Genomic DNA, 27,750 nt, shown 5'->3' with positions numbered 1-27,750 from the left:
AACAAAATCTTTGGAAATCCAGCCAGGACATCTCCATTGGCAGAGAGCTTGATTTTTTTCTGTTTTAAAGTTTCACATTTGGGTAAAAGAATTTGTCCTTTTTTTTTTTAGATAATCAAACGATAAAAATGACATAACTTTTTCTGGCTGATAGAATTGTTTTTGGTCATACTCTTGTATTTGACTTGTGGATATCTGGGGTTAAATATATATATATTGCAGTACACTGAATTTTCTGATTAGAAGTAAATGATAGCTCTTACTTTTCCTGGCTTGGTAAAAAAAAATCCCATCTTGCACTAAAACATTCTGAATCAGGCTGTGGTTCAGCGTCCTCATTCAAAGAAAGTCCTGGATGGGGGATTATTTAAGATCTTATCAAGCAATCAATCAGCTCATGCTCATTTTGTTGGATTTATTTCCAAACAAAAAACAGGAGAAGATTTAAGGAGGGTATGAGGGTATGTTCCTCACAAATGTGAACTGTGGAGCTGCTAGACAATAAACTATGACAACGACAGACAGGGGGAGTTTGTGTGTTTTTGCACGAGTGTTAGAGAGAGAGAAGGGAGGATGGCAGGCGGGCTAGGGAGTGATGGGGGAAGCGAATAATTGTGGTGGTCTCGAGGCTCCTATTCACACCACAGATTTAATCCGGCTCTAATCCCCCTTTTTCCCCTCTCCCACTGTGCTGCCCCATGAGGGGGGGTTTATGGGGGTCTCCCGTTCTACTCATGCATTTAGGATGAGAGGTAGGCGATTAAATATAAATGTGCAGAGTTCCTTCAGCTGTACAACTCCATCATGTCAACCAGCGGGTAAAATCGTGGGAGGATCAAGCTGGCTGCAAAATGTAGTGCTTTCACAACACCAGACACTTGCAGAGTGTGATTTACTTCAGTGTCATGATAAAAACAAATTCAGAACCAAGAAAGATGCAGCTGCCACAAATGGTTAAAAAACAATAGAAGTAATCCAGGAAACGTTGGGAACAAGTTTTTTCCTGCCGTGCGGTTTTTAAATGAATAAATGTCTAATGACATGGATAAAAATAGCATTCTAAACGCAGACATGTCATGTCTGATTCACAGAGGTTTTTCTTTGCCAATGTTGCCAAGTGCTAACTCATGGTGGACTTACTGAACCCTTATTGAAAAGCAAATGACTAATGGTATCATTACAACAACATGTGCTAACACAGCTTGCTATATCTGAATAAAGTCTTTACAAAAAGGGTTACGAACATGTTTAATATACTTTTACATTTTATTTTAATTAAGTACAGAGTATTGTCAGAGACCAACAAGCTACCTCAATGTAATTTTGTTAATAGAAGTAAAGATCTGCTTCATCCATTATGCTGAAAAGAACATTAACTCAAATACCCACTCTGCATTTTTCCAGCTCCCTCTATAGCCACATTATTCTTTTTGTAATCCTACTTTACCTGAAAGTTAAACATACCAATTGACAGATTTTAGAGAAATATCTTTGTTTCGGACCACTTTTGTACTTCCCCCATTGCCTCTCCTTTTAACAATGAGATTAACTCACTGGGTGCTCTTTCCCCCTCTATTTCCTCTGTGATGAAACGGGCTATAAAGCTCAGACTGCCCAGACAAGAGACTGCAGGGTTTCCCAAAGGCAATTTAGTGTTGGGATAATCTTTGCTACAGTGTAGGTCAATGTGTAGTGAGATGTTTTGGGTAACCTTGGAAGAGTTTAATGGATGAAACCTGGTCAGAATCCAGCATAATTGAGTGGAAGTGGTTGGTTAAGGTTCCCAGAAGGATCCACATCATTTACGCTTAGGAGGACGATAGGAGGAGGGCAATAGTTGATGATTATTCTAATGAACTTCTACTTCACTTTAATTGGGTTTTGCATGAATTAATATCTAATCCAACCAAATAATGGTTTAATGTATCCTTTATTAGGTTGAAGAAATACAATTGAGTGACCTAAAGGGCACAGAGACCTGAGAATTCACTAAATCACTGCAAATGAGAGAGAAAAAAAAGACATCTATACAGATATCAAGAGAACAAAGAAACAAAGATCAGTCTATAGAGATTGACTGAAGAGTTTTCAAAAGAGATGGAGCAGATGAGGAGGAAGAGAAGAGTGAGAACAACACATTAAGATGAATAATAAAGAAGACAAATGGCTTATCTGAGTAATTAAAGAAAGTGTGACGAGGCTGATGAATCCTGATGAAGATGATAATTGAAGCAGGTTCAACAAACAATGACACACACAAAGCTCCATGAATGTAATTGATTTCTCAGTGTATGTAGCTCCTAACGGTTACTGAAGGGTAATAAAGCATCTTATGAAAACTTTGAGTTTGAAGGTTGTTCATTTATCTGGTAAAGAAACAGGGAATCTTGTTTTTTGTGAAGGTATGTGCATGCATATTAAATGTGTAAAAAACGAGGTGGTAGATATACTGTAAGTGTATTAATGTCTGCCTTTTAATAATGACATTTAAAGGTGGGTCTTTGCTAAACCTGCTGCTTCTGCAACAGCGGCTGGTTCAAATACCAATATAGATATAAAGATGAATGATCCTTGCTTAAGATCAAACTAAAACCGTCCAACCTGAAACACTATAACTTACTAATAATCAATATCTACTGATCAGAAAGTCTGAATTTTCTGAAATGGTTCACCTGACTGAAAATATGCACAGACTCAAAGGGGTTGAGGTTCTAATAGAAAATCAGCCACGCAGTTCTCATACCTCCACAGCGGAGTAAATAGAGGCATGGTTAAGGGGAGTGAGGTCACTGGATGGGTGTCTGATATTAACACAGTTGTCCTGTAGATGTCACCAGTGACAACTACCTTGACACGGCTTCAGCAGTCCAAGCCAAGCAACACATCAAGTGATCAGCAATGATGAACAAAGCTGATACATACAACATGAGCAAGTTTAACTATCTAACTATCAATGTGTGTCACCTTTCTTGCATGAATACTGCAAATACTGACAGATTTGCAAGTGTATTAACTGTTTTCTTTTACATTATATTTTAGGTGTAAATGTTTTGCACACCAATGTTGAAATAATAAGTTACGCTTTGATTCCTGGATCATTATTGATTTCCATTATGAACTTATTCTCACATGGCTTCACTGGAGTAGCAGTCAACATGTGATGATTTGTATCTGAGTACATTATTACAGTAATACCACAGACAGCAGCAACAGTTCACTTCCACAGAAAGGCCCAAAGGAGCTTTAGACACTTTGGACACTCTTTCTGTCCACCCTCCCCTCTTTGCTATCATTGTCTTATTAACTCTCTGTCCAACAGTTCACTCCAGAAATACAGCCTCAGTACTACAGTACAGCTTGTCACCCTGGGTCCAACTCTGTTTTTGCTTTCAAATCCTAATTTTCTGGATTGATGACAACATTTTTTTTTAAATTTTTGTCGCATTTTTTCCATCACTGGATCAAACTCCCATTTCTGCAACACGCACAATTCTGAATCAAAGGGCAGAGAGGGAGTACAATTACTGCAATGGCCTCAGTAGACTAGCCAGGTGAGAATAGTGGCTTTGATTTCTGGAACAGGAAACACAAACACAGGTACACACACATTTTGAAGGTCTAGAATAAGCCTTGGCGCACTGCAACAAGCTTTGATCAATTGAGGCTACTTTTGGCTCAGAATAAAGGGTGACCATGTCAGGAAAAACACATATTCATAGGCATTGAAGATGACAATACATGCAAATACATACACACACATACACATTTATGAACAAAAGGAAGACTGATAAAACACAAAAAAGAGGCAATGCAACATGAAATCACAACCTACACACACACACATTTGAACTGCATTCATTTATCAACTTCATTCAGTAAAACACATGGATATTATCGCTTGGCTCAATGCACAATCATGCTCTGCTATATTACTGGAAAGTGCACAGGCGGTTGGATAAAGATACAGTGCAGGGAGACAGATGGAGATGGGGAGAAAATAGAGTGAAGGAACATGAAGTGAATATGTCTGAGCGGGAGAGGAGGCATGGAGAGAGAGAGAGAGAGAGTCAAAGGGAAAAAGTGTACAAGGAAACAGAGTAAGAGTGTTACTGAATGTGTGTGTATGTGTGTGTGTGTGTGTGTGTGTGTGTGAATGTTATAAAGGTAGCAGAGAGTTGAACAGAGTATATGATAAAGATAGGACTGACTGCGAGGACTTGAAATAAGGATGAAGAAATAGGGAGGGAACAGATGAAGATTAAAAAGACTCAAATATTCTCTTAAGAATTCAATTCTACCTCCGTCCAGACTTCCATATCTCTGGCACCATGGCGGTCTCACTGTCTCTCGATCTCTGTGAGTATGTGTGTGTGTGTGTTTCTTGGGTGTGTAAAGAGGAGATGTAATGAATTGAAGTTGGACTTAGAGGTGACAACTGCAAAGGCAGACATAGCACAGAGAAAGGGAATAAATAAGGGCGGGTAGAGTTTGATGGGGACCACATGAGGAGATAGACTCAAAAAATCTGTCAAGCAGAGAAAGAAGTATACACATACGCAAGAATTCATCAATTCTGTCTGCCAAACCTCCACATCCTGTCAGCTCTGATTTGTAAAAGGCAGCTCTTATTTACAGGGAACATGTAGACCAGAATAAATTACTGCCGCTTTACATTAAATCAGAGATAAAAAAAAGAAAGAGGGTAAGGAATTTGGGGAAAAACAAAAAAGAGGACAACAATCTGAAATAATGTTCTACTATATTTTTTTATTTAAATACTTTGTCTTTTTGCATTAACTTATAACTTATAACTTGCATTAATCAAGAGTTAATTGAAAAAAGAACAACAGGACAAAACAGTTAAATAATTAGGAATATAAATGTCTGAGATAATAACAAAGATAATGTCAGAGTGATGTCATCAAGGTTATCTCATCTTCAGATTGACATTTAGTGACAAACTTTACATTACAGTGCCTTTGCTCAAGGACACCGCTGCAGTGCTAAGAAAGTAAACTGGCACCTCTCAAGCTTTCTAGATTTGGTCAGCACCTGGACATGAACCAGTGACCCTGTGGTTCCCAACCCAAGTCCTTACAGACTGAGCTACTGCCGCCCCCTCAAACAGGTCAAACAGGGACAACAATTCTACATTTCTCAGCCTCTGCTGTGATTGAGATGATTCTGCACCCACTCAACTTCAAAGAGTTACTGTACGAAAACTTTGTATCAGTGGCAGCTTCAAGTTAACTGCACGTCAAAGTGATTTTAACACACAAAGAGACGTGAGATACTGTTTGAGAATAAAGCCGCATGCAAGTTATTTTAAGTGAGGTACCTGTTTCTAGTAAAACTGACACGACATGAGGTTGAGCATCAACCGACACCTCGTTTAGTCGAACAGTATTAACAAAAATAAATAACACACAACCTACCTAACGCTCTACAGTGCTTTTTCAGGAACATATGCTCAACAATGTTTTGGAAGAGAAAATAAAACACAAAGGGTTGGATGCTGAAAGAGTGGCAGCTTGTAAGCAAAGGTGGATATTGTGCTTTAAAACACATTTAATGAATCACTCTAAAAAAAACATTTCAGTTAGGTTTAAAAAGAAAACTCATCCTGTGATTTGGCAGGGACTGTTTTTAGATGTACAAAGTTCAATGATCATTGGCTGGCAGGTGTATGCCTGGAAAGAGAGAGAGAGAGAGAGAGAATGCCAGGCACGCCTGAATATTGGTTGAACAGCCAATAGTTGGCAGTATCTGCACTCTGTTGTGCCAGTATTGTGACAGACAGGATGCTGAATGGCACTGTCACCAACACTGCCAGAGGCCTGTGACTTTTGCCCTGGTTGTCTGACGGTGACGGAAGAAAGAGATGCAGAAGAGGGAGACATACAGAGAGCCGAGGTACAAAAGATAAAGTAATAACAGAAATACAATGTGTGTTACCATAACGACAACACACACAGAATTTTTTTTTTTTTCCTTTATGATCTTTTATTTGAATATATTTTGTATTTGATTGTTTTATTGTGTAATTTTTCTTTTTTTAATTGTCTGTTCAGGACTATGTAACGCTCCTTGAATTGCTTTCTGTATTAAAATGTGCTTTAGTAAACTTTTTACCTTAATTTGACATATAATGACTCATTAACAAAAATCTAACACAGGGACTAACTCGCCGACACTGACATTATTCTGAATCAACAAACAAAAATACAACCGCATTATCACTCAGTATCTCATTGGAGTTGAAATAGCAGAACATTTTTTAAAATCTTGATAGAAAATACTGGGTGGATAATGTTTCAAAGTTTCAAGTTTCTGCAAAAAATCATTTTGCAGGTATAAATATGCCCAGTCTTAGCTGTATCGTTCAGAGTAATATCAAGAAAGTAAAGACAGATGTCTTGTTCCAAATAAAGTCTCGATCCTGAACCTTTGGCTTCAACTCATAAATAAGTCTGTTTTTTTTTTTGTTTGTCTACTCGTGTATTCTACCAAAGGTATCTCTCTTTTAGGCTTTAGCAACATTCATTGTAGCTAAAGTAGCAATAAAGTCATTTGACAGCTAAAGTCACATTGTCCATTTTTTTTTTAAGTCTGATGTCATCAGATAATTGAGAGTGTGGCTTTAGTCGCAGAATATGTATATGAGATTTTGTTGAATCAATTGTTATTAAACAGATATAAAACGGATATAAGCATCAATAATCGATTACATTGATTTCACAAGAACTCTAATGTAACACACTCTAATGTATGAACTCTTTAATGTAAAAATACTGTAAAAAAAATCATGCTGCAGCCCCAGTGCCCCCACGCCCTACATCTGAGTAAATCTGAATTCTCTTGGCGAGTAGCAGCTCTATTTGTCTGCAGTGGAGGCTCATTCATGCCACACGGCCTGAATGAGCACTCATTCAGAGCTCTGGCGGCTTACACAGTGAAGAAGGTAATTAGTATGGGTCAGCACCCCTGCAGAGTCAAGTATTCTTCTCTGGAGGACTGAAGAGGTCTGACTGCATTACAGGCTGCCTTTAGTGGAAATACCTCCCAGTTGGTACATAAAGAGAGCGTTTCTGTGTGTTGATGTGTTTGTGAGTTGACGGCAGGAAGCAGATGGCAGTTGTTGCCAAACTGTGCAAGATGTTTTTTTGAAAGTGATATTCAACCTGTAACAGCCCGTCTGTCCTTGTCCTTTACTCATTTTAACACCTGGGTGATGAAATTTTCAATGGATGCAAAACTGCTGTGAGTACTAAAGGTTTTAAATGAGGCAGGACATTCAAGACTGACAGAACCGGATACCTATAACAAAAGTTAATAAAAGTCTTAATTTTGTAATGGTGTTTCTATCGAGAGGTGTGCCAGACCTAGTCAGCTTCTCACTAAGATTGAGATTTAAATAAATTGGATATTTATATTCCACTTTTACAGCCTATTCTTTCTCCTCCCTATCTCGAGGCTATCTTCCTTTCACACCCACTCTTTATCCTGCAAACCCTCCTTTATCTTCCAGCTGTGGGAGATCTGAATGAATACACTTTCATACCACGATATAGGAGATTTTGATGGGGTTGATTTATTGATATTTAATGCAATGGCACTCAAAATGATGGTACTGGTTGAACAGAAATGAAGGATAATCTGCAACTGTTTTAATGCTACTTTTTTTGACCTTGTGTGTTCTGTATACTTGAGTCACTGGCTTAAATATGTAACTTTTGAGAAAATGTAAGTTATATTGGGAGGAAAACATTTCTTCATTACATAATGTTTTTTTTGTGGTAAATTATTGGTCGATCAAATATGTGTTTACGAGGAAGCGTCCTTAGCGAGAAAACTTGATTAAGTTCAATGTCGACTCTTCTTTGTTCTCTGTATGTGTCTGTGTGTGTATGTGCGTGTTTGTGAGTGTGTGTTTGTGCGCCCAGACAGGAAGCTGCAAGGCGTCTCTGTCTGGGCCCCTGAGGAAGGTGGGCCATGGCTAGGTCTGCCGGATACAGGAGGGAAGGCCAAACACTTGGCTTCAACACTGATACAACTCTTAGTGTATGCACGCAGGCATGCATAAACACAGTAACACGCACATTAGTGCACACTAACATAAAGACAGCTCCTGGCTCCCCTCTGTTAACAGATGCTTCCTGCTCTGCAGCCCAACCCCACACTACTGCACACAGGTTGACCCAGGGGCAGCCCTACCCTTTGGTTCTCTTCTGTTTTTTTGTTAATGTTGGCTCCTGTTCCACTCTGTTGGCCCACTCACCTCAGTCCAGACAGCGAGGCCACAATTTCTGAACCATCGGTTGGACAGGAAATTAAGTTTTGCGTGCCCAGCGACCTAACACCATTCCTGAACTCTAACGTCTATCAAACATTTCATTATTTTACCAGGTGAAAAAAAATATTTGAACCAAGAGTGGCTGCTAGATATGAGCTGCACTGGTGCTAATATGCTTTTTGGTGTCACTGTTGACACATGACTGATGTGCATTTGTGTTAAAAGGGAATTTATTGTATTAACTAATACTCAGGATGAAAATGAGAGGTGAGAGGTGGCTCACCTATTCACAACCTCCCCACAGAGCAATCTCCCATCCATACCATCATGCATTTATAAATGCCCTTGAAAATTATCCAGTAAAGGCTCTTTGGTCGTGGCAGGCAGAGGAGGGGATGTGGATCAATAGCAGTGAGATAATGGGAGCGAGGGAAATTGGGAGGGTGGGGGCTATGGGTGGTTGAAATATCAGCACTCAAACATGTGTGTATGCCTGTGAGTGTATAAGTGGGGGTAGCAGCTCATGACTGACAGAGATCTGGTGGGTGTGGTCTGCATTCATAAGTGAGGAGGAATAATGTATCAGTATTGGGCATACGCACTATGCCTGAGTGTGTTAACGCATTTGTGGGTGTTAAACTTCATCTAAGCGTGAGATGCCAGCAATGTAAAAGGTCAAATGCATGGGTGTCTGTGTGTGAAGACAGGGGGTTTGTTTGTGTCTTTGTGCACAAAGGCCAGAGTGCATCTCCAAATTAGCAGCCTCGCTTTCAGTCCATTTATGTCGAGCAGCCCGGCCATGTTAATGTTAAAAGGGCCTGAGTGGGCTTTTCTCTTTGAAATTTCAGCCTATCATAGCTAATGGACAGTAATTACACCATTCAGGACACAACACTGGCTCCTTTATGTCACTGTGCTGCACTGAAAGTATCAAATAAAGCAGCATTTTCTTCTAAGTTTGTTGTCAAAAGATTAAGTTTGTTCTACTACTGAGCAGTAAGTGCTATTTCTATGGTCCAGTGATATGGTCGTCTTTGACCATTATCTGCACTAAGAATGTGTGCATGTGGCATTTTTTAAGACAGATGACAGTCATGAGGCTGTGGGATAGCTGGTCATATCCCCAAGATCAGCTGCTAACAAAGTTCCTTTGAAAATAATAGGCAAAGCTCCAACGGAATTACTTAGTGACTACATCCAATAAGTGAAATTCTTCAAGTTGTAGCAGGCTTTTGTGGAAAGCAGTTCCTTTGCTAACTTAACTTTTTCTGAAAATAAAGATGAAAAATTCTGCACTACATTTACACCCTCAGGGGAGTGTCCTTGGGTGAGAGATGCTGCTGCACCACGCTTAATCAAAAATGAACTGGACCGAAAAAACAGGTCCATTCACATTCTGGAACTCTCATTTAGTTATCCATGTTATTCAAAAAGAAAGAGTCCACTAGAACTTAGGATACGTTAACATTTCAAAGAAAGATTGGTTATGTTATTTCAACATCTGCTAAAAGTCAACAAAGTGCTTAAATGGAGCTCTGATGTTCAATGTAACACCCTCATGTCTAAGACTAATTCCAGTCTTGGAACCTATCAGATGAAGCTAGTGGTTAGCATTTAACAACTTCCATGCAAGACTTTTATGTGCGGTGTAACGTCCGCAACATGTGTTCAACATGTCTGCAACATATCTCCAACATGCTGAATGGAGGTTGGATCGATGACTTGTTCTGATGTGTTTCAGGTAGTCGGGAGATCCCTACACTGATCGACTTTCTTGACACAGCACCAATCAGATGTGTGGCTCAAGTTGAAAGGTTAGTTATAATCGATTGTCAGCTCCACTTTTATCCTTATATCTGTTTAGAGAGCTCATTAAATCATCGTTAGATTATTAACGATAATCCACATTAAGTAATTAACACAGTTATCATTCTGCTTAGTATTTGCTGTCAACAAGGAATAATTTACAGAAATATTACTTTACACAATGGCTTATAGAATTTTTGAAGCATGGTTAAAAGCCAGCAAGACTAAAATTGTGTTTTTCAAGATAAAGATTTTATGTTTTTTAACGTTATTTACAAAGTGGCCACGTATAACGTGCTTTTTGGAAAAGATGCATTTACAATTTTTTTTTCTCCTTTAAAAGCCTGACTAGTAATTCATGACTTATGGGATGCTAGGTGGACAAGCCCTGGCCTAATGCAACCCATATCGATCTTTATCACCCCTACTTCCTGTGTATATGATATCCTAGACCTCCCTAGGCATGCTGAAAGCTCCCCCTTCCCCCATTTCTCGTTTTCTCTCTTGTTTCCTTCACTCAGGCTCTCTTACTCCTTCTCTCTGTTTTCTCCCATTGTCTTCCCCTCTTTACTCTCTCTCTCTCTCTCTCTCTCTCTCCTCATACCCTTATCTAGAGCATCTCCACCTCTCTACGACTCAAAGGCCACATCACCTTGACACCCTGTGCGAGTTGTGTCAGTCCATCAATCAACATGTCTGTGGTCCCGAGGTCAAAGTAAATCCGCTAAGGCCGATGTGAGGAGGCTGTGCCATTACATCACCTGGCAAAGGTCATCCTCTTAGTGCACCAAAATAGTTCTGTCAACATGTTCAGGTACCTGGGGAGCCACAGTGTAACCATCTAATGCTCCTTTAATGGTGCCTGCCATTTCCTCCCACTGATCTGATGATGCAGAAGACCATTTCATGCCTTGACAGCTTTCTACAACCTCATGAGGCCAATATTTATTTTTTAAATAAACAAAGTATGAAGATGCTAAAACAGGGTTTGGTTCATTATTTGCATCTTCATTCACAGCAAAACCAAGCTTCATTTACAATTTCTATATATTTTTGTTATTTGTGAATTTCTGTTGTCACACTGTACACTTACAATGACTGTACAGGCCTCTACAAGTACTCAAATGTCACCTGTGAGTTGCATAAGCTTAATTGTTTTGGTCGACAGTAGCCAAATCGCTGGCCTGCTTATATTCAGAAACTTTGGCAAGTTTTTGCTTTTCATATGTAATGAAACATGCTTTCCCAATAGAGATCATCATTGAAAGGGTTCATAATGTGTCCTTTTTAAAGATTGAACATGACAAAAAAAAAAAAAACATGTTGGTTTGGTTAAAGTTTACTTAAACCTTGCTTCTAAATTTAAAGGACATTTCCAGGAATGTGCTGTCACTTGTAAGGCTTCTTCAAATGAATGACCTTCTACAGGTTGGACTCAAAAAGTATAAGGACAGGTACACACGAGTGTTGAACAGAACAAACCCAGAACTGGCCAGCATGGGTAATGTCTCTCTTACTGTGGAAACCTAATGGAACCACATTTATCTTTTAATGTAACCACGTTTTGCTGGTTAGTCTTCTATTTAGTCCACCAAAAAAACAAATGATGGGTGAAATACAATTAGGTGTTAATTTTATCACAAAGAGTAAGACAATGTACCTTTTTGAAATAAATTGAAACAAATTGAGGGGCTAAGTTCACTCTCAGACTCGTAGCATCATGCGGGCATGAAGCCAGAGCAATGAGAAAAAAGGGTCAATAGACTGTACTGACGAATAATTAATCTCCTTAGTCCACTCAATAGAGGTTCAGCAGTTTAATGTTGCCATCTACCTTATCTGACCTGATGATGGATGGTACACCACTTACTGCAGCTTGAATCAAATACAGTTAGCTGCTTAAATAGAATACACTGATCTGTGGAAAAGGAAAATGGTGAAGAGGATTTTTTTCTTTAAATCTTTTTTTTTTTTTTATCCTCTAATATGAATAGAAACTAATTACATAGTTCTCTGGTTTTGTACTTGTACGAGTGTATATAACATTGTTCCTGTCTTTTGGCGCACGTCTTGTCGGATGGGGGTGAATACTGACACCTATTTGGATATGCCAGAAGCTTTGTCTGTCTACCTGTCCATCTTGTTTGCCAAGCCTTGCCCTTCCAGCCTTGGCACCGGATCCATCATCCCGCTCTAACTCGCACCGACCAAGACCACTATCAGCATTACTATTCAACACAGCATGGCAGTGCAACAGTCTGCAAGGCCCATTGATCGCAGAAGGTAGCAAATGCAGAGGATCGGGTCAACCTGAGTCTGGACCTGCTGCCCTCTGCCAAGAACTTCTGCAATTATTTCTAAACTAAATGACACGCTTGTGTTTCATGCAAATCCTCCAATCAGAAAAGCACGACACAAAAAGACCTAAGACTAAGCCAGACTTAAGAATCAGTCAATAGCTTCTCCTTCAATACCATGAAAACACTTTGAACTTGGTGCTTATTAGCACAGCACTGTTGTTGTTGGACACATGAGAATTTACCTGACACCTTTGTTTTTTCTGGAGGAGGGACTAATAAATAACGGAAGCAGATTGGTGCATTTAGGAGAGTACATCACAGTAACGCAATTTAGAAGTATCTGAGGCCAAAACAAATAGGGTATCTGTATCAGAATGACTATGTGTATTTTTTAGAAAATGCTTAGAAGCTTTTTTTGTTATGAATTTCCAATTGATGCCAACATTTTGAACATCAGACAAACTTTGAAATGTAACTTCAAGTTCATCGTTACGCACCGCAACAGAGAAGCTTCAGAAAAAGGAGTGAACAGGGAACACACGGCATCTGGAAGGGTTGAAAGTAATGGGTGCCATTTGGTGCAGGAGCAGAGAGCAAAGGTTTGACAGGTGAGGATGCAGATGGTTTAAGGAGGAGACAGTGTGATTTATAAGACAGGAAGCAGCACATGAGTGAGGATACAGCTCAGCAGGGCAGCTACAACTGCAGCATCAAGCTGGCAGTAACAACAACAACAGGCCCCATTATTGATGTTTAAATAATAGATGGAGAGAAAAAAAAGAGGGTGTGGGAGGAAGAGGGTATGAACACGTAGTAGAAAAGGATGGAAGTCCCTTTATAAATGAAGAGGAAGGCAGAAAATAGGAGAAAATAGGAAGTTGTCTCTATAAAAAGAAGACAGAGATAAGAAAGAATGGGGAGAAAACATATGACTGGGTAAACAAAAAAAAAAGGAGAAGCTGGGAGAGCTCTGCAAGTCCCATGTTGGCAGCAGGGAGGGTCAGAGAGTTCAGCAGCAGAACATTTTGACAAGTCCTGCAGCAGCGGGAGGATATGGACGAGGTTGTGTTCCACTGGGATGAGCAGGATGAGATTTAAAGGGACAGTTCACCTATAAACACATCACAATAGAACTATAAATGTAAGCAAGATGTTGAAAGCCTCTTAAAGAGACCAAGAAACTCTTTTTTTTTTTAGGAGACCAATCAAGAAGTCCCTTTTAAGGCTCTGTGTTGTTTATTAGAGATGTAAATAAATCCAGGCCTCATAAGTACTCAGTGCATCAGGAGAAAAAGAACCCGTCGGCCCCACAGAGCAGCTCCACTGGCCTACATTTCCCTGTCTGTCATCCGATGCCAAATTTCCAGCCACAGAGTCGATATTTCAATAACTATCCTCTGACGTTAGAAAGTAGAGCAGGAGAGTATGACATGCTATATGGTAAGGGCTGCATTTTAGATGAGTGGAAGCAACGAAAAGTGCCTAAATGGCAAAATAAACTGTTTGCTTTCTATAGCAGTTCAGCCCGGAGGGTTATACTAAAAGCGTGTAGTAAACAAGGCAGTAGAGGAGACTGTTGGCAGCAGTAGAGTCCCTGTAGAGAAGTAAAAACCAAGAGATCCATATAAATCAAACAACAGCATGCTGCCTACTACTTTTTAAGAGACATTGTATACCTTGAAAATGCTGCGGTAAGTCAACTAGTTAGTTTTAGGACCCAGAACTATATTTAGGACGATAAATGGAAAGAAATCTATTGAATGAAGATGTGCAATAAGATGCAGTGGTGGTATATGAGCTAGTGAATCATTCAAGATAAAGCCAGAATCCCTGCAGTGAAGAATATCACCAATCCCAACCAGCGCACCAGGCAAAACTATCAAAAGATACCAACTTCTGGAGAAAATAATTGGCTGCCATTCTGACAAGCAAGTCAGTGATAACACTGTGAAAACCTCAAGTGAAATAAAACTCGCTGCCTCCTTCTTACTAATGTATTTTTCTTTCTTTGTCTCTTCATTCTCTCTTTTCACGCTCCAGGATTGCTCTTCATCTTCCTCCCTTTCCTTCTTTCCCTGAGATCCCTGAATGAATTCACAAAACCTTTTCAGGGAATTAGAAGTCCCTTCGCAGACCACCCTGACGCTCTGTCTTCCACTTTGCCACTCTTCCTTTCTAACCCGACTGCAGTGTTTTTTGATTGCTACTGTATCTCCAGACAGCGCACGTGTTACCTAATGGGAGGAAAAAAGGGAAAGTTAATTAACCTTTGTGAGAGGTAGCCTCATCACAGACGCCGACCAATTAATGACAGACTTCAAAAAGGGGGAGCGAGATGAAAAAGCCTTCACGGCCTCCAGACTGATGAATGAGCTGAACTCATGCAGCATGGATGGGCCAGTAATAACATGGAGCTGAGATAGTCAAAGTGAAGCTAGGGCAAACGATAAAAGAAAAAGAATGCTCGCTTTATTTGCTCTTAAGTTTCGTTTTCTATAATGTCTATAATGTAGCATCAAATATCAACTGAGGTCAACAACTGGACTGGAAATGAACTACAATGATACCTTTAAGAGGTTCCAGTGAAAAAATGAACTGGTATTACATCATTGTCAATATATGGGGATCAGTATGTGGCAGCCAATAAGCAACAAGAACCGAGAAGAAGGACACATTTGAGGTAACTTCACATGCAGAGCTGAATATTAAACTACAACTTAAGCTATAGAAAGACTAATCTGCAGGTCTTCAGATAATGGATTTATTGTTCACATCATTTTGCAGCAAAAATACTCAACATTCCCTGGTCTCAACTTCTTTACCTTGAGTATTTCCCATTTGTCTGTCTAGTGGGATTTTAATTAAATTGTTATTTTGTTCGTTTTTTACTGCTATTTCAACAAGCTATCTATAAAAAAAAAGACTTGGTAGAAATGGTAAAATGTCATCATTTTGTGTCATTTAGAGACTAAACAATTAATGAAACAGTGACTGGCAATTACAATGATCACTGCAGCCTTGGACTGAAAAGATGATTGTTTATTTGAAAAATGGCTCAGAACATATTCTTGTCATGATTATTTGATACAGGCAACTATGGCATCCCTGTTCTATATAAATGTGAATCTATATTTACGTTTTCAGAGGTTATAACATCAAATAGCAATATGTCTGCTGGCTAAAAAATGAAAGTATAGGTCAGGCCTTAGCTGTTCATATGAAAAGTAAGTGTCTGAAAGAGGACAGTGATGCAACCAAACTCACTGCCCAGAAATATAAGAACAATTTTACCAAAGAGAAGTGTTCAGCAGCAGTTAAATAGCAGTTTAAAGATGTTTCAGTACGAGGTTTACAAGGTTTTCTTTAGCTGCAGTGACATTCGACCCCTTACAGGAAATCAAAGAGATTCATGCATTCTTTGGATCCTAAAAAAAGCACAATAAGGATGAGTAATAAGGTGTTTATGTTGTGTGACTATGTTTGGCACAAACTAAATGTGCTACAGTACGCTGAACATCTTCTCACTTTACCCCTTTCATCTCAAGAGACCTAATTATTACTTATAGTACACACATCATGTGCACACACATACACACATGTACAGACACATGCACACACATAATGAAGACAAACATCTCAGAGGTGTTCAGCACTCCGACAGACGCTCCCCAAGAGACAAACACATAGGGATCTATCCTCCACTCGCGCTGAAGCACGACCAATGTAATATATTGCAGAGGGTTTCAATCATGATGTCACTCAGATGATACATTTCATCATTCAGCACTTTAGTTTGAACATTAAAAAAGAAAAACAACCAAACAACTGAAAAAGAGCCCATCAAAGACAACAAATCTGCAAAGTAGCTGCTTTACTTGCATCATCAAGAAGTTGGCCGGAGGCCGGGCTAACTCTGGTCGACTATTCTGAGCAACCAAAACTAGGACAGCAAACTGTTAATTATACACAGGGCTACATCATCTTCAGTCTTCTGCAGACTACTGGGAGCCGAAAGATCCAAAACTACACAGATGAACTGACACATCCGTGAAATATTTAGAAAAACCAGAAAGTATATAAAAATGTCATCAGCACTTCACTTAACAGGATGGATACTTCCCGGATTGTCATATAATCTGCAGAGTTTTTGCTAAATCGGCAACCGCAACAGTGTCAGTAATCCTAAATGACCAGAGTTAAGCGCATTCATTTATCAATTAATCTCATGAAGTAATAGTACTATTCATAGACGTGTATGCCTTAAATAGCGCATCCTTTGTTTCCAAACTGTTTTCCCAACATCTCTTATCTTCGCTTTCCTCCAGAGATAACTCTTTCAACAAAAGTTTAAAGCCTTTTAAAAATACAACAACCAGCCACTAGGGAAATGGCACCTGGGCTTTTAAATGTTATTTTTGGAAAGCCTCAAATCAGTATATCTTTTGAACAGTCAGTAGCGTTGCAGCTGGAGGGAATAATTCAATAGTTGCGCCAACCACAGGAAATAAATCTCAGACATCTTCAATACATTAAAAGTCTGACCTCACAGAGCACTGTGAAATTTATGGACACGGAGACTGCGTCAGTTGACTTTCTCAGGTATTTTAACCCTCTGCAAACATGAGGAGCTACGTATGATGCATAAAGCTATTTTCCAAACGCTTGCATTTGCAGACGATGAAGAGAATCTCTGCTTGTTTGTATAGTCAATCAACACATCCTTTGTAAAGACTGTGCAGGTTTTTCTTTAAATATAATTTTCCCTTAAGGGGTGGATTAATCTTAAGAAGCTGTTATCAGTATTTTTCAGGACACAACTGTTAAAATCATAAGTAAAAGGAAAAAATGAAAACACTAATGCATCCAAAACAGACACATGAAATGTTTATCATTTTTACATAAATCAATATTATTCACTCATCCCCACCCTATCAGTAACACACAGACAGACACACAAATGCACACGCAGAGGCAGCAGCATCCTAAACCAGAGGCTCTGGCCAGAAAAGGGATTACGACATCGCTTACTTTGGAGGACCACGGCTGCAAGCAGTTGGCATAGCAACGGACCAGGAAAGCCATTTCTGCGGGAGGGAGGGTGCCTGTAAGGGGAAGTTTCCCCCCTCGTTCACCAAGAGATAAAGAAAAAAAAATTATGAAGTAAAAGAGGAGAGCAAGCACTGATGTCGGTGTCTCTGAGAATATTGTTCAGAAGTTTAAAAAATAAAAATAAAAAATCCTCTGACTAGATTGGGCAAAAGAAAAGGTGTAAAATTTGGCTCGCTGTCTGTCAGATGTCGCAACAGAAGGAGTCTTCAAGTCCAGGGAAATCCATGTGTTTGTCCGGTCTTCTCTCTTCTATTGAAGCATTCAATATGCACCAGTGGAGCTTCAAACACTCCTTTTAAACTTCAGCACTGGAAAACCTGCAGAATACTTCAAACTAATCCCACATTGGAAGAAGGTTGTAAAGATAAAGCCATCCAAGTTCACATCCAAATTCAGCAGATCAAAGTTCAATGTTGAAGTCATTAAGTCATTTTTGTCTTCTTTTTACGAAGCAGAGTTTCCCCTCCTAAATAGCTGAAGCCAGTGCTTGATAAAAAAAAAAAGGGGCTTGTCTTTGCATCTGCAGCCCCCTGGGAAGAGGTTTCTTGTCTGGCTTAAAGTCATCCAAACAGTCCCCTCTCACCTCCTGAAAGCCTGAATCATTTTCCTGCAGCTCTCTTTCCTCTTTCCTCTTCAATCACAATCCACGTCTGTCAAACTTCTTCTTTCTTTTCGCAACTCTTTCTCTCCCTACAGAGCACCAGCGGTGCAGATGTGTACCCAGCAGTGCAGCTGCATGGCAGGGGCCGGTGATCCAACTCCTTTACTCCGGCTTCAAGCTCTCTTCCCCTGGTTAGCGCTGACACCTCGCGCCGGTATTCCTCCTCCCCCTCCTGCCCTCAGAGAGAGAAGCTATACGGCGGATAGGATGCTGCGCTGGAGAGAGCCAGCCGCTAATGGGAAACGGAGGAGGGAGTGAGCGCAAGGGAGGAGGGAGAAGGGAGAAGGGAGGAGAATCCAGCTGAAAAAGAATGACATCACCTGTGCAGCGAGAGAGGGAGACAGAGAGAGAGAGCGAGAGGGAGGGAGGGAGAGAGGATGGGATGTGGCATGGATGAAGCAGGGACAAACTGCATTAGATGGATTGGCTGCAGATCAGATGTGGAAGAGAGACAGAGAGAGAAAAAGATGGGATTGGGAAAGACATAGATAGAGAAGGAAGAGAGGGAGCATCTTCATTGATTGGCTGGTAACAGAAAGCTGAATGTATTGAGGCAACCCTCTCCCCTTTTTGAGCATAAATTACACAAAAAAAAGGAGGAGGGGGCATAAATCACAAAGCCCCAATCAGATACAAAGACAGACAGACGCTGGCTTTTCTTTTTTTGGCAAAAGCTAACACATCATGACACAAAAGAAGAAGACAATAATGGGTGTTCCCCCTCCAAAAAAACCTCTCTGATGCAGGATTTGCAACACAGAGGACAGGATTTGACAAAAAAGAAGACAACACCAAGTGTAACACTGAGTTTATAAAGGCACAGGAACGAGGCATCTGTGGCTGTAAAATATTAAAAGAATACCGGGATCAGACAGCTGATGCAGATTATTACAGAGTGTGGTTTATCCAACCTTAAACTACCAACTGGGAATCATAAGAAGCTGGCGCTGACAGCACACTCAAAAATTACAAAAAAAACCCATCAAGCATTGATTTGGTGGTGTGGAAACAGAAGTAGCTGATTGTCTATGTATGAGTCAATCTAAATATGTTTGGAAAGAGAACATTGTACATGTCTGTACTTTATAGTAGGAATAAGGTTCTGTCCAAATGTTTAAAACAAGTTAAAGAGATGCTGGTGAAAAACAGTACAAAAAAAGGCTTCCTCACATCAGCATGAAGAACTGTGTGATGTCAGAGGGAGTTAAAGAGGGTTCCTCTATAAGTAAACAACCATTTTTAAAGCGTCTGTCAAAACAACTTGAAGTAAATTGTATGTAAAATTGAATTATTTACAGGTTTAATGCAGCAACTTAATGTTCTGCTTCACTTTGTTAAGAGGTACAAGGGTTTACGTTTAACTAGGCAAAAGCATTTGAAATAAAAGGCTTACAGTAAAGACTGACATCATTTAAAATCAAAAATTGATATTTATTTTTCGTGCCATGCATTTCTTTTCTTTCTTCCTTTCTTTCTTTCGTCTTCTGTCTCCCCTGCCTTAAAACAACTGTGTCATGTGCTGCATGAGTAACACATGAGAGATGGAGGGCTACATTGATAGCAGAGACAATAGAATCTGTTTGGTTGTTTGAACGGCTGATTCTCCTCCAGCAGAGGAGAGATTCAAGCTCTTATTACCAGACGCTTCACCCTTTCTCTCTTTCTGACCTCCCTCCCACTCCTTCAGTATATTCTCTCTCACTGTTTTTTTTTTCTTACAATCCTCCTTCATCCCCGCCTTTGACTTAAAAATACCCAATTTTCACCATCTCCATTATTTTTGCCTCAAATTAGCTGTTCCCTTTGTCTCCCTGCCTCAGTATCTTGTGTCACTCATTGTCTCTTTTTAGTCCCACATCTCTTTGAAGATCCCATCATATCTCTGCTTTTTTATCAGCTGTTCATATCTCCTTCTTGTTCTTCCCCTGCTCTCATTTTCATTCTCTATCTGCTATGAAGCAGGATCTCTACCCTCCATTCTCTCTCATCTATGTTGTGTGTGTGTGTGTGTGTGTGTGTGTGTGTATGTGAAACGATACGCACCTCCCGATTAAGAATGACATCATCTTTTTATTCTGCAGCCAATCAGATGCAAGCACATGGAGCCCTGCCTTCGGAGCAGTGTTATGTACACAAGAGAGAGGGAGAGAGAGAAAGAAAGCGAGGGATAGAAATAGACACAGAGATGGATAGGTTGAAAGATTGTCAAAGAGATAGATAATACAGGTGGAAATATTGATAGACAACAAGATTCTCAGTAAGATAGATACAAAGAAAAAGGAAGCGAAATCATCATGTGTAAGTGTGTTTTTCTAAGTGTGAACTATCTGCAGTTTTTTCCCTTTAGCATACTACTGCGCAGCACTACATCATTCCCTTTCCCCGCTGTCAAAGCCCCAGCCCTAATAAACCTGCATGCACACGCACACCCATACACACGCACACACCAGCTGCAGCAATTGCTTTAAAAAAAAAGAAAAAAAGATTGAATTTTTATTTTTAAAGTTTGGACATTCTTCAGTTAATCATGTGCTTGTCTGCTGATACACAGGGCTACAATAATTACAGCTGATATCAATCTACCAGAATGAACACCTATTAAGTTTATTAATTATATATTCAGAGTACAGACTGTTCCATTTTTAAGCAATAATCAAGCCACTTGCTTCAACTTTATTCATATTTTGCTTTCTATATTAAAGATTGATGAGAAATATATAAATCATTCACCCCCCTTGCTATTTTAAAGACCTACGAGCACATGACTCAGAAAAGTAAATCTCTGCTGCACACTTGTGTAATTTATCAGGTGTGTTAAGATTCAAAGCAGGAAGTGACCAAACGAGCTGCCAAAATAAATAAAATCCACAAAAGAGTTATGAAATCTGTTTAACAAAAGACACATCAACTTAGGTGTGTATACCAAAGTAACTAAAGAATGAATGAATGAATGAATGAATGAGAAAGTAAGGTGGACACATGAACGCGTCATTAATCATATATCAGATTATAGACCAATAGATAAGAAAGGTGAGAAAAGAAAGAAGTCCCTGAGGCACTTAAATGTACGATTATTCCACTCATCTCTTTGCAGAATCATCAAAATCATTTTCCATTTCAGTTCAGATTATGTTTTTCAAAGTGGCTTGAAGCGGCACATAGCGACTTGATCTTAACCAACAACATGAGACGGAAGCCACACGCACTGATTCGCATAACACGTCTCACCGCTTACTGAAACTCAGCGCACCGTGCCGTGGGATCTGTCTGCAAACAACACGGAGCGGGCAGGATACACGTCACACAGGAAACACTTCCTGGAACAATCTGTCTGCGATTGAAGGCATTTGTGAGCAGAAGGTTTGTGATGAGGAGGGTCATGTGTTTAAAGAGCTGACAGAGAGGACAGACCTGAGGCCACAAATTAACTGAACATGAAAGGTCAAGAATATAAGAATTGCTTTTTTTTTTTTTAAAAGGGTGAGATATGTGAGAAAAAAAAAGAGGAGAAACAAAAACAAAAGAGTGAGTCATTTTTTTTCACACATGCCACCAAAAGACGAGAAATGTGATGGTTATGATTTAAAAGCTGTCAGAAAAACATACAACAGACAATTTACAGTGACTAGACATAGCTGTGTGTGCGTCTGTGTGTGTGTGTGTGTGTGTGTGTGTGTGTGTGTGTGTGTGAGCCTGTGTGTGTGTGAGACACGGCTCGTTGATTTCTGAGTGGGTCCTGTCTCTCTTTTGTCACTCGGCCTGGTGCTACCGGGACACAATCACCCCCCTGGGACACTGCAAACACTTATTTGAATACCCTCACATTTCTGCACAAAGTGGCCAACTGCATTCTGTGTGTGTGTGTGTGTGTGTGTGTGTGTGTGTGTGTGTGTGTGTGTGTGTGTGTGTGTGTGTGTGTGTGTGTGTGTGTGTGTGTGTGGCTTCTGCTCCCAGCTAATCAGTTCTGCCAGGCTAATTAAAAAGAGTCAGCTGACTAAAGCCCCTCTAGCTCTGTAACACAAAAGTGTGCATGAACACAAACACACAGAGAAGTGCTGAGCTGTGAAACACTTTGTGGCCGCACAGTCACTTCCATGGTCACATGAGAGACACAGAGATTCCCCGCCTCTTCCGCACCGGACCTAGTTGTGGTGCGGAGGTGGGGGCGTGTGATTGAAGAAATTTAACTTTTTTTCCCATTCATTTAGTTAATTGTTTTCTCAGTTTGGACAATAAATGTCACGACATTTGTGGAGCCAAAATCTTCTGTTGTTAAAATGTTGACTTGACTCATTGACTTATCTCAGGGGTCTTTGTGTAGAAGCAGTGGAGGAAATAAGTACCATATAAAAGGGTTAAATGCATCATGTGTAACATTTAAATTCTCAGAAGTAAGCCGATGATGCTGGTTTTTGGTGGAAGTCGATGGTTAAGCGGCGCTTAGTGAATATAGAGGTCAAGTTCAATCTGAGGGCTTCCACAGGTACACATAATGGAAACAGTCCTACGTTAGTTTACACAAAAAGGGCTGACTGCCATCTGATAACACACATTTGTTGTGGTTTTTTGTGTGCTTGAGTTTGTTTGTGTGTGTCCGTCTGAAGGACAAGACAGGAATTCCTGCCATTTAAAGCAGCCCTTCCCTTTTCCGACATCTCCTCACGGACACACAGAGAGACATGCAAGAGCCCAGAGGAGCTCAGGAGGGATGAAGAAATTTAAAACACAGACAGTGTATTTACCCACTGGAGACAATAATCAATATTTTACTGTTAAAATTATAGCAGAAACTCTTTACAGGAAGCAGTTTCCAAAAAAATATAATTATAATTGGCTTCCAACCTGATGCACAAGATGGATAAACAAACAGATGAAAATGTGTCCTTGTCTTCCTTCTTCTACTTTAGAAAAGAGAGATGAGTGGGTCGTCTGCATAAGAGTTAGAAATAACAAAGAAGGTCAGGACCTGAGTAGTACGGTACTTAAAAGTAAATGAGACACACTGTGCCTGGGACAAAAATGCAAAAGACAAAAAAAAAGCTGAGAGCAGGATTAAAAGTGTAGACAAACAGAAGGGAGTGGAGGTGGGGCTTAAAGAGGGGAAAGGACTGCCAACAAGAATTCATAAGGTGAAGGAGAGGTTAGGAAGGAAGTGTTAAGGCTTTGTTTTTCTCAGGATATATGTTTTGATATGGAGCACAACAACATCCATTTATTTCCACAGTTAGGATACACTAATCTCCATATTGTAGCCTTGTAGAAAAAAAACTGGAGGTCTTGGAAAAAAAAAACAGATTTTTGTGAACTTCACAGGAATGTCTGGTGGAGGGCTAAATTGGGATTTTAACACATTTATGATCACAATTGACAAGAAATAAGACTCAAAGGAGTAAGAAACAAAACTAAAAAGTCTGAAAATGTATTAATATGAATTTAGGATATGATGAATGCATACCATGTGTCTGCACATCTGCATATTTCATGTGAAAAACAGGACGAATAAAGGTTAGATGGAGGGAAAAAGCAGGGAGGGGAGAGACAAGAGGATGAAGAGGAGAAGGAGGAGGGGGGGGGAGTGAAGAAGCAGAGAGGAGTATAGAGTTCAACGTTGCTGTCATCTTAGTGCTGCTGATGTAATCCCTAAAATTAGCAGCAATAACAGCCGCAGATAGTGCCCCACTGGTACACTGTGCTACCCAGAGTACTGTACTCTACGCACTCGAGCACATGCAGTTCAGGATGTCTGCAGGCACTGAGAGCACATTGAAAGAATATGTCAATCTAGTTAGACTAGACTAGGAGAAAAACAATGAGGGCAGACAACACTGCTTATGAGTTGAGATCATTTAAAAGCCATTAATGTGAAAAATGTAACTTATAGATTTACAGAACAAAATGTGCCACTCTGTTTAGCCAAGCTACTTTCCCAGGCATAGCTATTTGGAATATTAAACATCATCCCACCAATGGAAATGCAGATCAAAGCAAGCTGTCACTGCATGTTAAAAATAACACTTTTCCTGGCTATTTTCAGACCTGTAGAGGTGTTTGAACATTTGCTTTGTGTGAGAGAGGATGGAGACAGCAGGAGTACAGCAGCACAGCTGGAGCACCGCTGGGAGCCTGAGGGCTGTGGTTTTGTTGGGTATTGAAGGCATCAGTCCAAGATGGAGCCGAGTATTTTGAGCCTGAGTCACAATTCGAGGATGTAAACAAGTCATTGAGTGGCACATGATCGCTGTAACAGACCAGGGCGGCTGTTGGAGTGAAAAATAATGTGGTGTGTTTGGTTTTGTATTTTTTCCTTGTGGCCGGTAGTCTGAACTAAATCTTCCCCTAATTCTGTTTGTCCCCATAAGCAGTTGACACGTGGATTTAATGTGTGACTTAAAACTGCTAGACTTGCAAACTGAAGATTTAGCACCTTAGACGTAACCCACTAGTTTATGTGGCTCTCCAACGACTGTTTCAACTGCTCATCTTGTACTTAGAGGTGTTTTTAGCAGTAAAAACATTACTTTTGGCCAAGACATTTAAATGACTAGTCTTTAAAGAAATTATTTAAAGGATAAAAATGCAACCTAGATCTATGTCCAACAAAATGTTCGCTCAAACTTTAACAATAAGTTCAGAAAATGTGGTCCTAGCACTCTTAGGAAAAGGGGAAGTTATATACACATCAGGTAGGTGCAGGGGAAAACAAAAACAGCAGACTGAAGAAGAAGGAATGCCTGCACACTTGCTCAAATGCCACACAATTTTTTTATTCAAGCACAACGTTTCAACCTGATGTTTTCTTAAGCTGATCATTTTTTGTGCGAGAATAAAAACTTTTTGTGGCATTTGAGCAACTGTGCGGACACATCATCTTCCTCAGTCTCCTATTTGCACTCTCCAAAGCCTGCGATTAAAAACAATTCTTACCATCCAGTTCTTAGAATCATGATAAAGATGGGTATTCAGTCGAACCACTATCAAATCATTACATCTGCTGATTTGAGTCATGATGAGTGAACTGTACTTCATGGGTGTTAGTAAGAGGCGGTCTAACAGTAAGAACTCGAACTTTACGCAAGTTACCGTTAAAAGGTTTAAAATAACAGCCAAAGTTGAAAGCACAAGTTGAGTTTCCAGAAAATTGTAAGCAAGCTTGAAATTTGTAAGAACTAGCAAGCGTGCAATCATTAGCAAACAAGACCAAAGACCTTATATATATATCTATACCTGCGCAGGAAACATGCATACACTGTTTCACAAAATGGGAAAAATAATTCTGTCACAACAAGATTCAGCTCTGAGTCAGTTGTTCATCTGTCTTTCATCACTTGAGTCTACCCCACTGAAAAGTTGCAGCAAGTTAAAGAAGTGTCATGCGTTACCTGCTAGAATGACATTAAGCCTATTTGATGTATTCCTCAGTGCACTTCTTCATCCTTCGACCTCCCTCCCTCTCTCTCCTATCTTAACCCCTCGTGACCTTGCCTCTCTTCTCACCCCGTCCTTCCTGCTTCCTATTAAATCTCATCTGACCTTCCCACAACCTTCACCCTTGTGCCCCCCCCTCCTCCCTCCATCCCTGAACCTCACTACCCCTTCTGCTCCACGCCCACTAATTTATTTTTATTACCTGTCATCCCCCATAATGCTCTAGTCTTCATTTCACCTTCCTTTCTCCTCCCTCAACCCATCATCTCGGTCAACTCTTGATCCCTGATCCCATAGTATAGAGCAATCTTCAATGGTTATCGCTTCTTCACCTCATCATGTCAGTCTTTCCTCAAATAGCTCAAAGAGACGGCGTAATTTTTCCATTTCCAAACTTTTTTCATGATTTTCATTTGATATGACATATTATACAAGTGTCAGGTTGGCTGCTCATTTTATCCCTCTCTACTTCTACTTCTGTCACTTTCCCCCCTTCATCCTGCCCTCGTCCTCCCCATGTCCTGATTTGTTTCTAAAAAGATCTTTACTCCACCAGACATCAGAGAGTGAAACAAAGCCAGGAAAAAGGGAGAGGACAATTGACAAAGGATGAAAGTCAAGATTCATATAAAGAGGAATTTCAATGTTTCCTTATTCAGTCTACTGAGTTACGTCAAGGCAGGAAAGTTCACATTCATTTAATAACATATTCAGGTTTTTTTTTTTTTTTTTAGGGTTTCAGTGTTTTAAGACAATGAAGCGAAGAATAGAGAGAAATAATGTACAAAAGTCTTAATAAAGATGTTAGACTTATGGGCTTTGTGCATGTAGGATTGTCATGTTTTTACTGAAATTGACACATTTTGGTTTTGTCAAGAAACCCACTAAGCCAAACATCATCCTGGAAAAATGGTATTACTTCATTCAAATTCACAGCGCCTCAACTCAGGGGTTTTTAAGGGCAAATCAAAAATGCACATTAAGTGAGGAACATTTCTAAAGAGTTAGATTACCATTCACACTGTTATTTTGGTAACTATAGTAATGCCTAATGAGATGATTTTTTAATTGCTGGTTGTTACTGATGGTTGATGTCAATAACTGTCAGCTATGACAGCTTCCTCTGTTGTTAGTGGAAATCCAAGAACCATAAATAAACTATTATATGCCCTATTGGTTAATTCTTGATTATATACTTGATGATTATAAATTTCACAAGTAACACTAGGAAGTATTGATCATGGTCCAAAATCCTATTAAAATAATAACTTAAATGTGATAGTTTTCATTATTATTGTAACAAGAATTATGCAGCTCTCCATAGCATTGCCCCACATATTAAGAGAAAACATGCAAATGTATATTTTCTTGGCATTTCATATTCATATCCTCCCCCTTTCACTCAGGCTACCTAGCTTTCTGTGGGACCCTGGGGCCCGGCTTGGTTTAGCAGTGGCAGAGCTGGAGGACCCTGGGGTTTAGCTGGCCCTGTCTGCATTCTGATAGAATGAGACCAGATGAGCTCAGGAATGGACTGAATGCAATACTAAATACTTTAAAACATACAAGCCCAGATTGTTTAAGCTCTGCTGATGCACAGAGAAGACAAATGACAAGATAGACTCACAGTAAGAAAACACATACGGTACGTATTCCTTTTTAAAGAGAGCTTCATAGCACTAAAAAAATACTGGAAAGTCAGTTACACCCAAACACTCACAGCAAAGCACACATGCAGTTTTACTGACACAAAGATGATCATAAACATGCACTCTCAAACACACTTGTGACCATAGAAATAAAGCCAGGGTTATAAAGGGAATGTCATCATTACATGGTGCCAAGTAAAGCTCCATAAAACTGTCTGACACCAGTGAGTTCCTCCATCACAATCAGCACAGGACACTGACTTTTTAAACAAATCATCAAAGAGGCTGGTGCACCACATGTTTTACAAGCTTTTACAATGTTCAACAAGACTTTTTACATGTGGAGGTTCAGAACAACTAAATTGGCTTTATCAAAAGTTCAAAGTTGTAACTAACCACAATCTGTCCCAAACAACAAACAGAACATAATCACATCAGCCCAGTATTTTGACCTTCAAATCTGAGGGAATATTAACAGAAGTGCTTTTTGCAGTACGATCCACACAA

The 27,750-nt window shown here is 39.8% G+C and overlaps 1 protein-coding gene across 13 annotated transcripts in view; it reads right to left on the bottom strand.

The window, feature by feature from the left end:
* Window positions 1-27,750, bottom strand: part of LOC109999214 (Rap guanine nucleotide exchange factor (GEF) 6) — a 141,040-nt gene that overhangs the window by 55,533 nt on the left and 57,757 nt on the right. The window contains exon 1 of one of the 13 annotated variants that reach the window (XM_065962876.1): window positions 17,428-25,712. The exons of the other annotated variants lie outside the window; for them this stretch is intronic. Within the exon in view, the coding sequence (XP_065818948.1) occupies window positions 17,428-17,481 (54 nt within the window). The 5' untranslated portion in view covers window positions 17,482-25,712. Of the gene's footprint in view, window positions 1-17,427; window positions 25,713-27,750 lie in introns of those variants that run through there. 13 annotated transcript variants of the gene reach the window in all.

The sequence above is a fragment of the Labrus bergylta genome, chromosome 14 (genome assembly GCF_963930695.1).
Source record: "Labrus bergylta chromosome 14, fLabBer1.1, whole genome shotgun sequence".
In the NCBI taxonomy this organism is placed as follows: Eukaryota; Metazoa; Chordata; class Actinopteri; order Labriformes; family Labridae; genus Labrus; species Labrus bergylta.
Note: the sequence above shows the minus strand (reverse complement) of the source record. Positions and strands in the feature narration are given on the sequence as shown.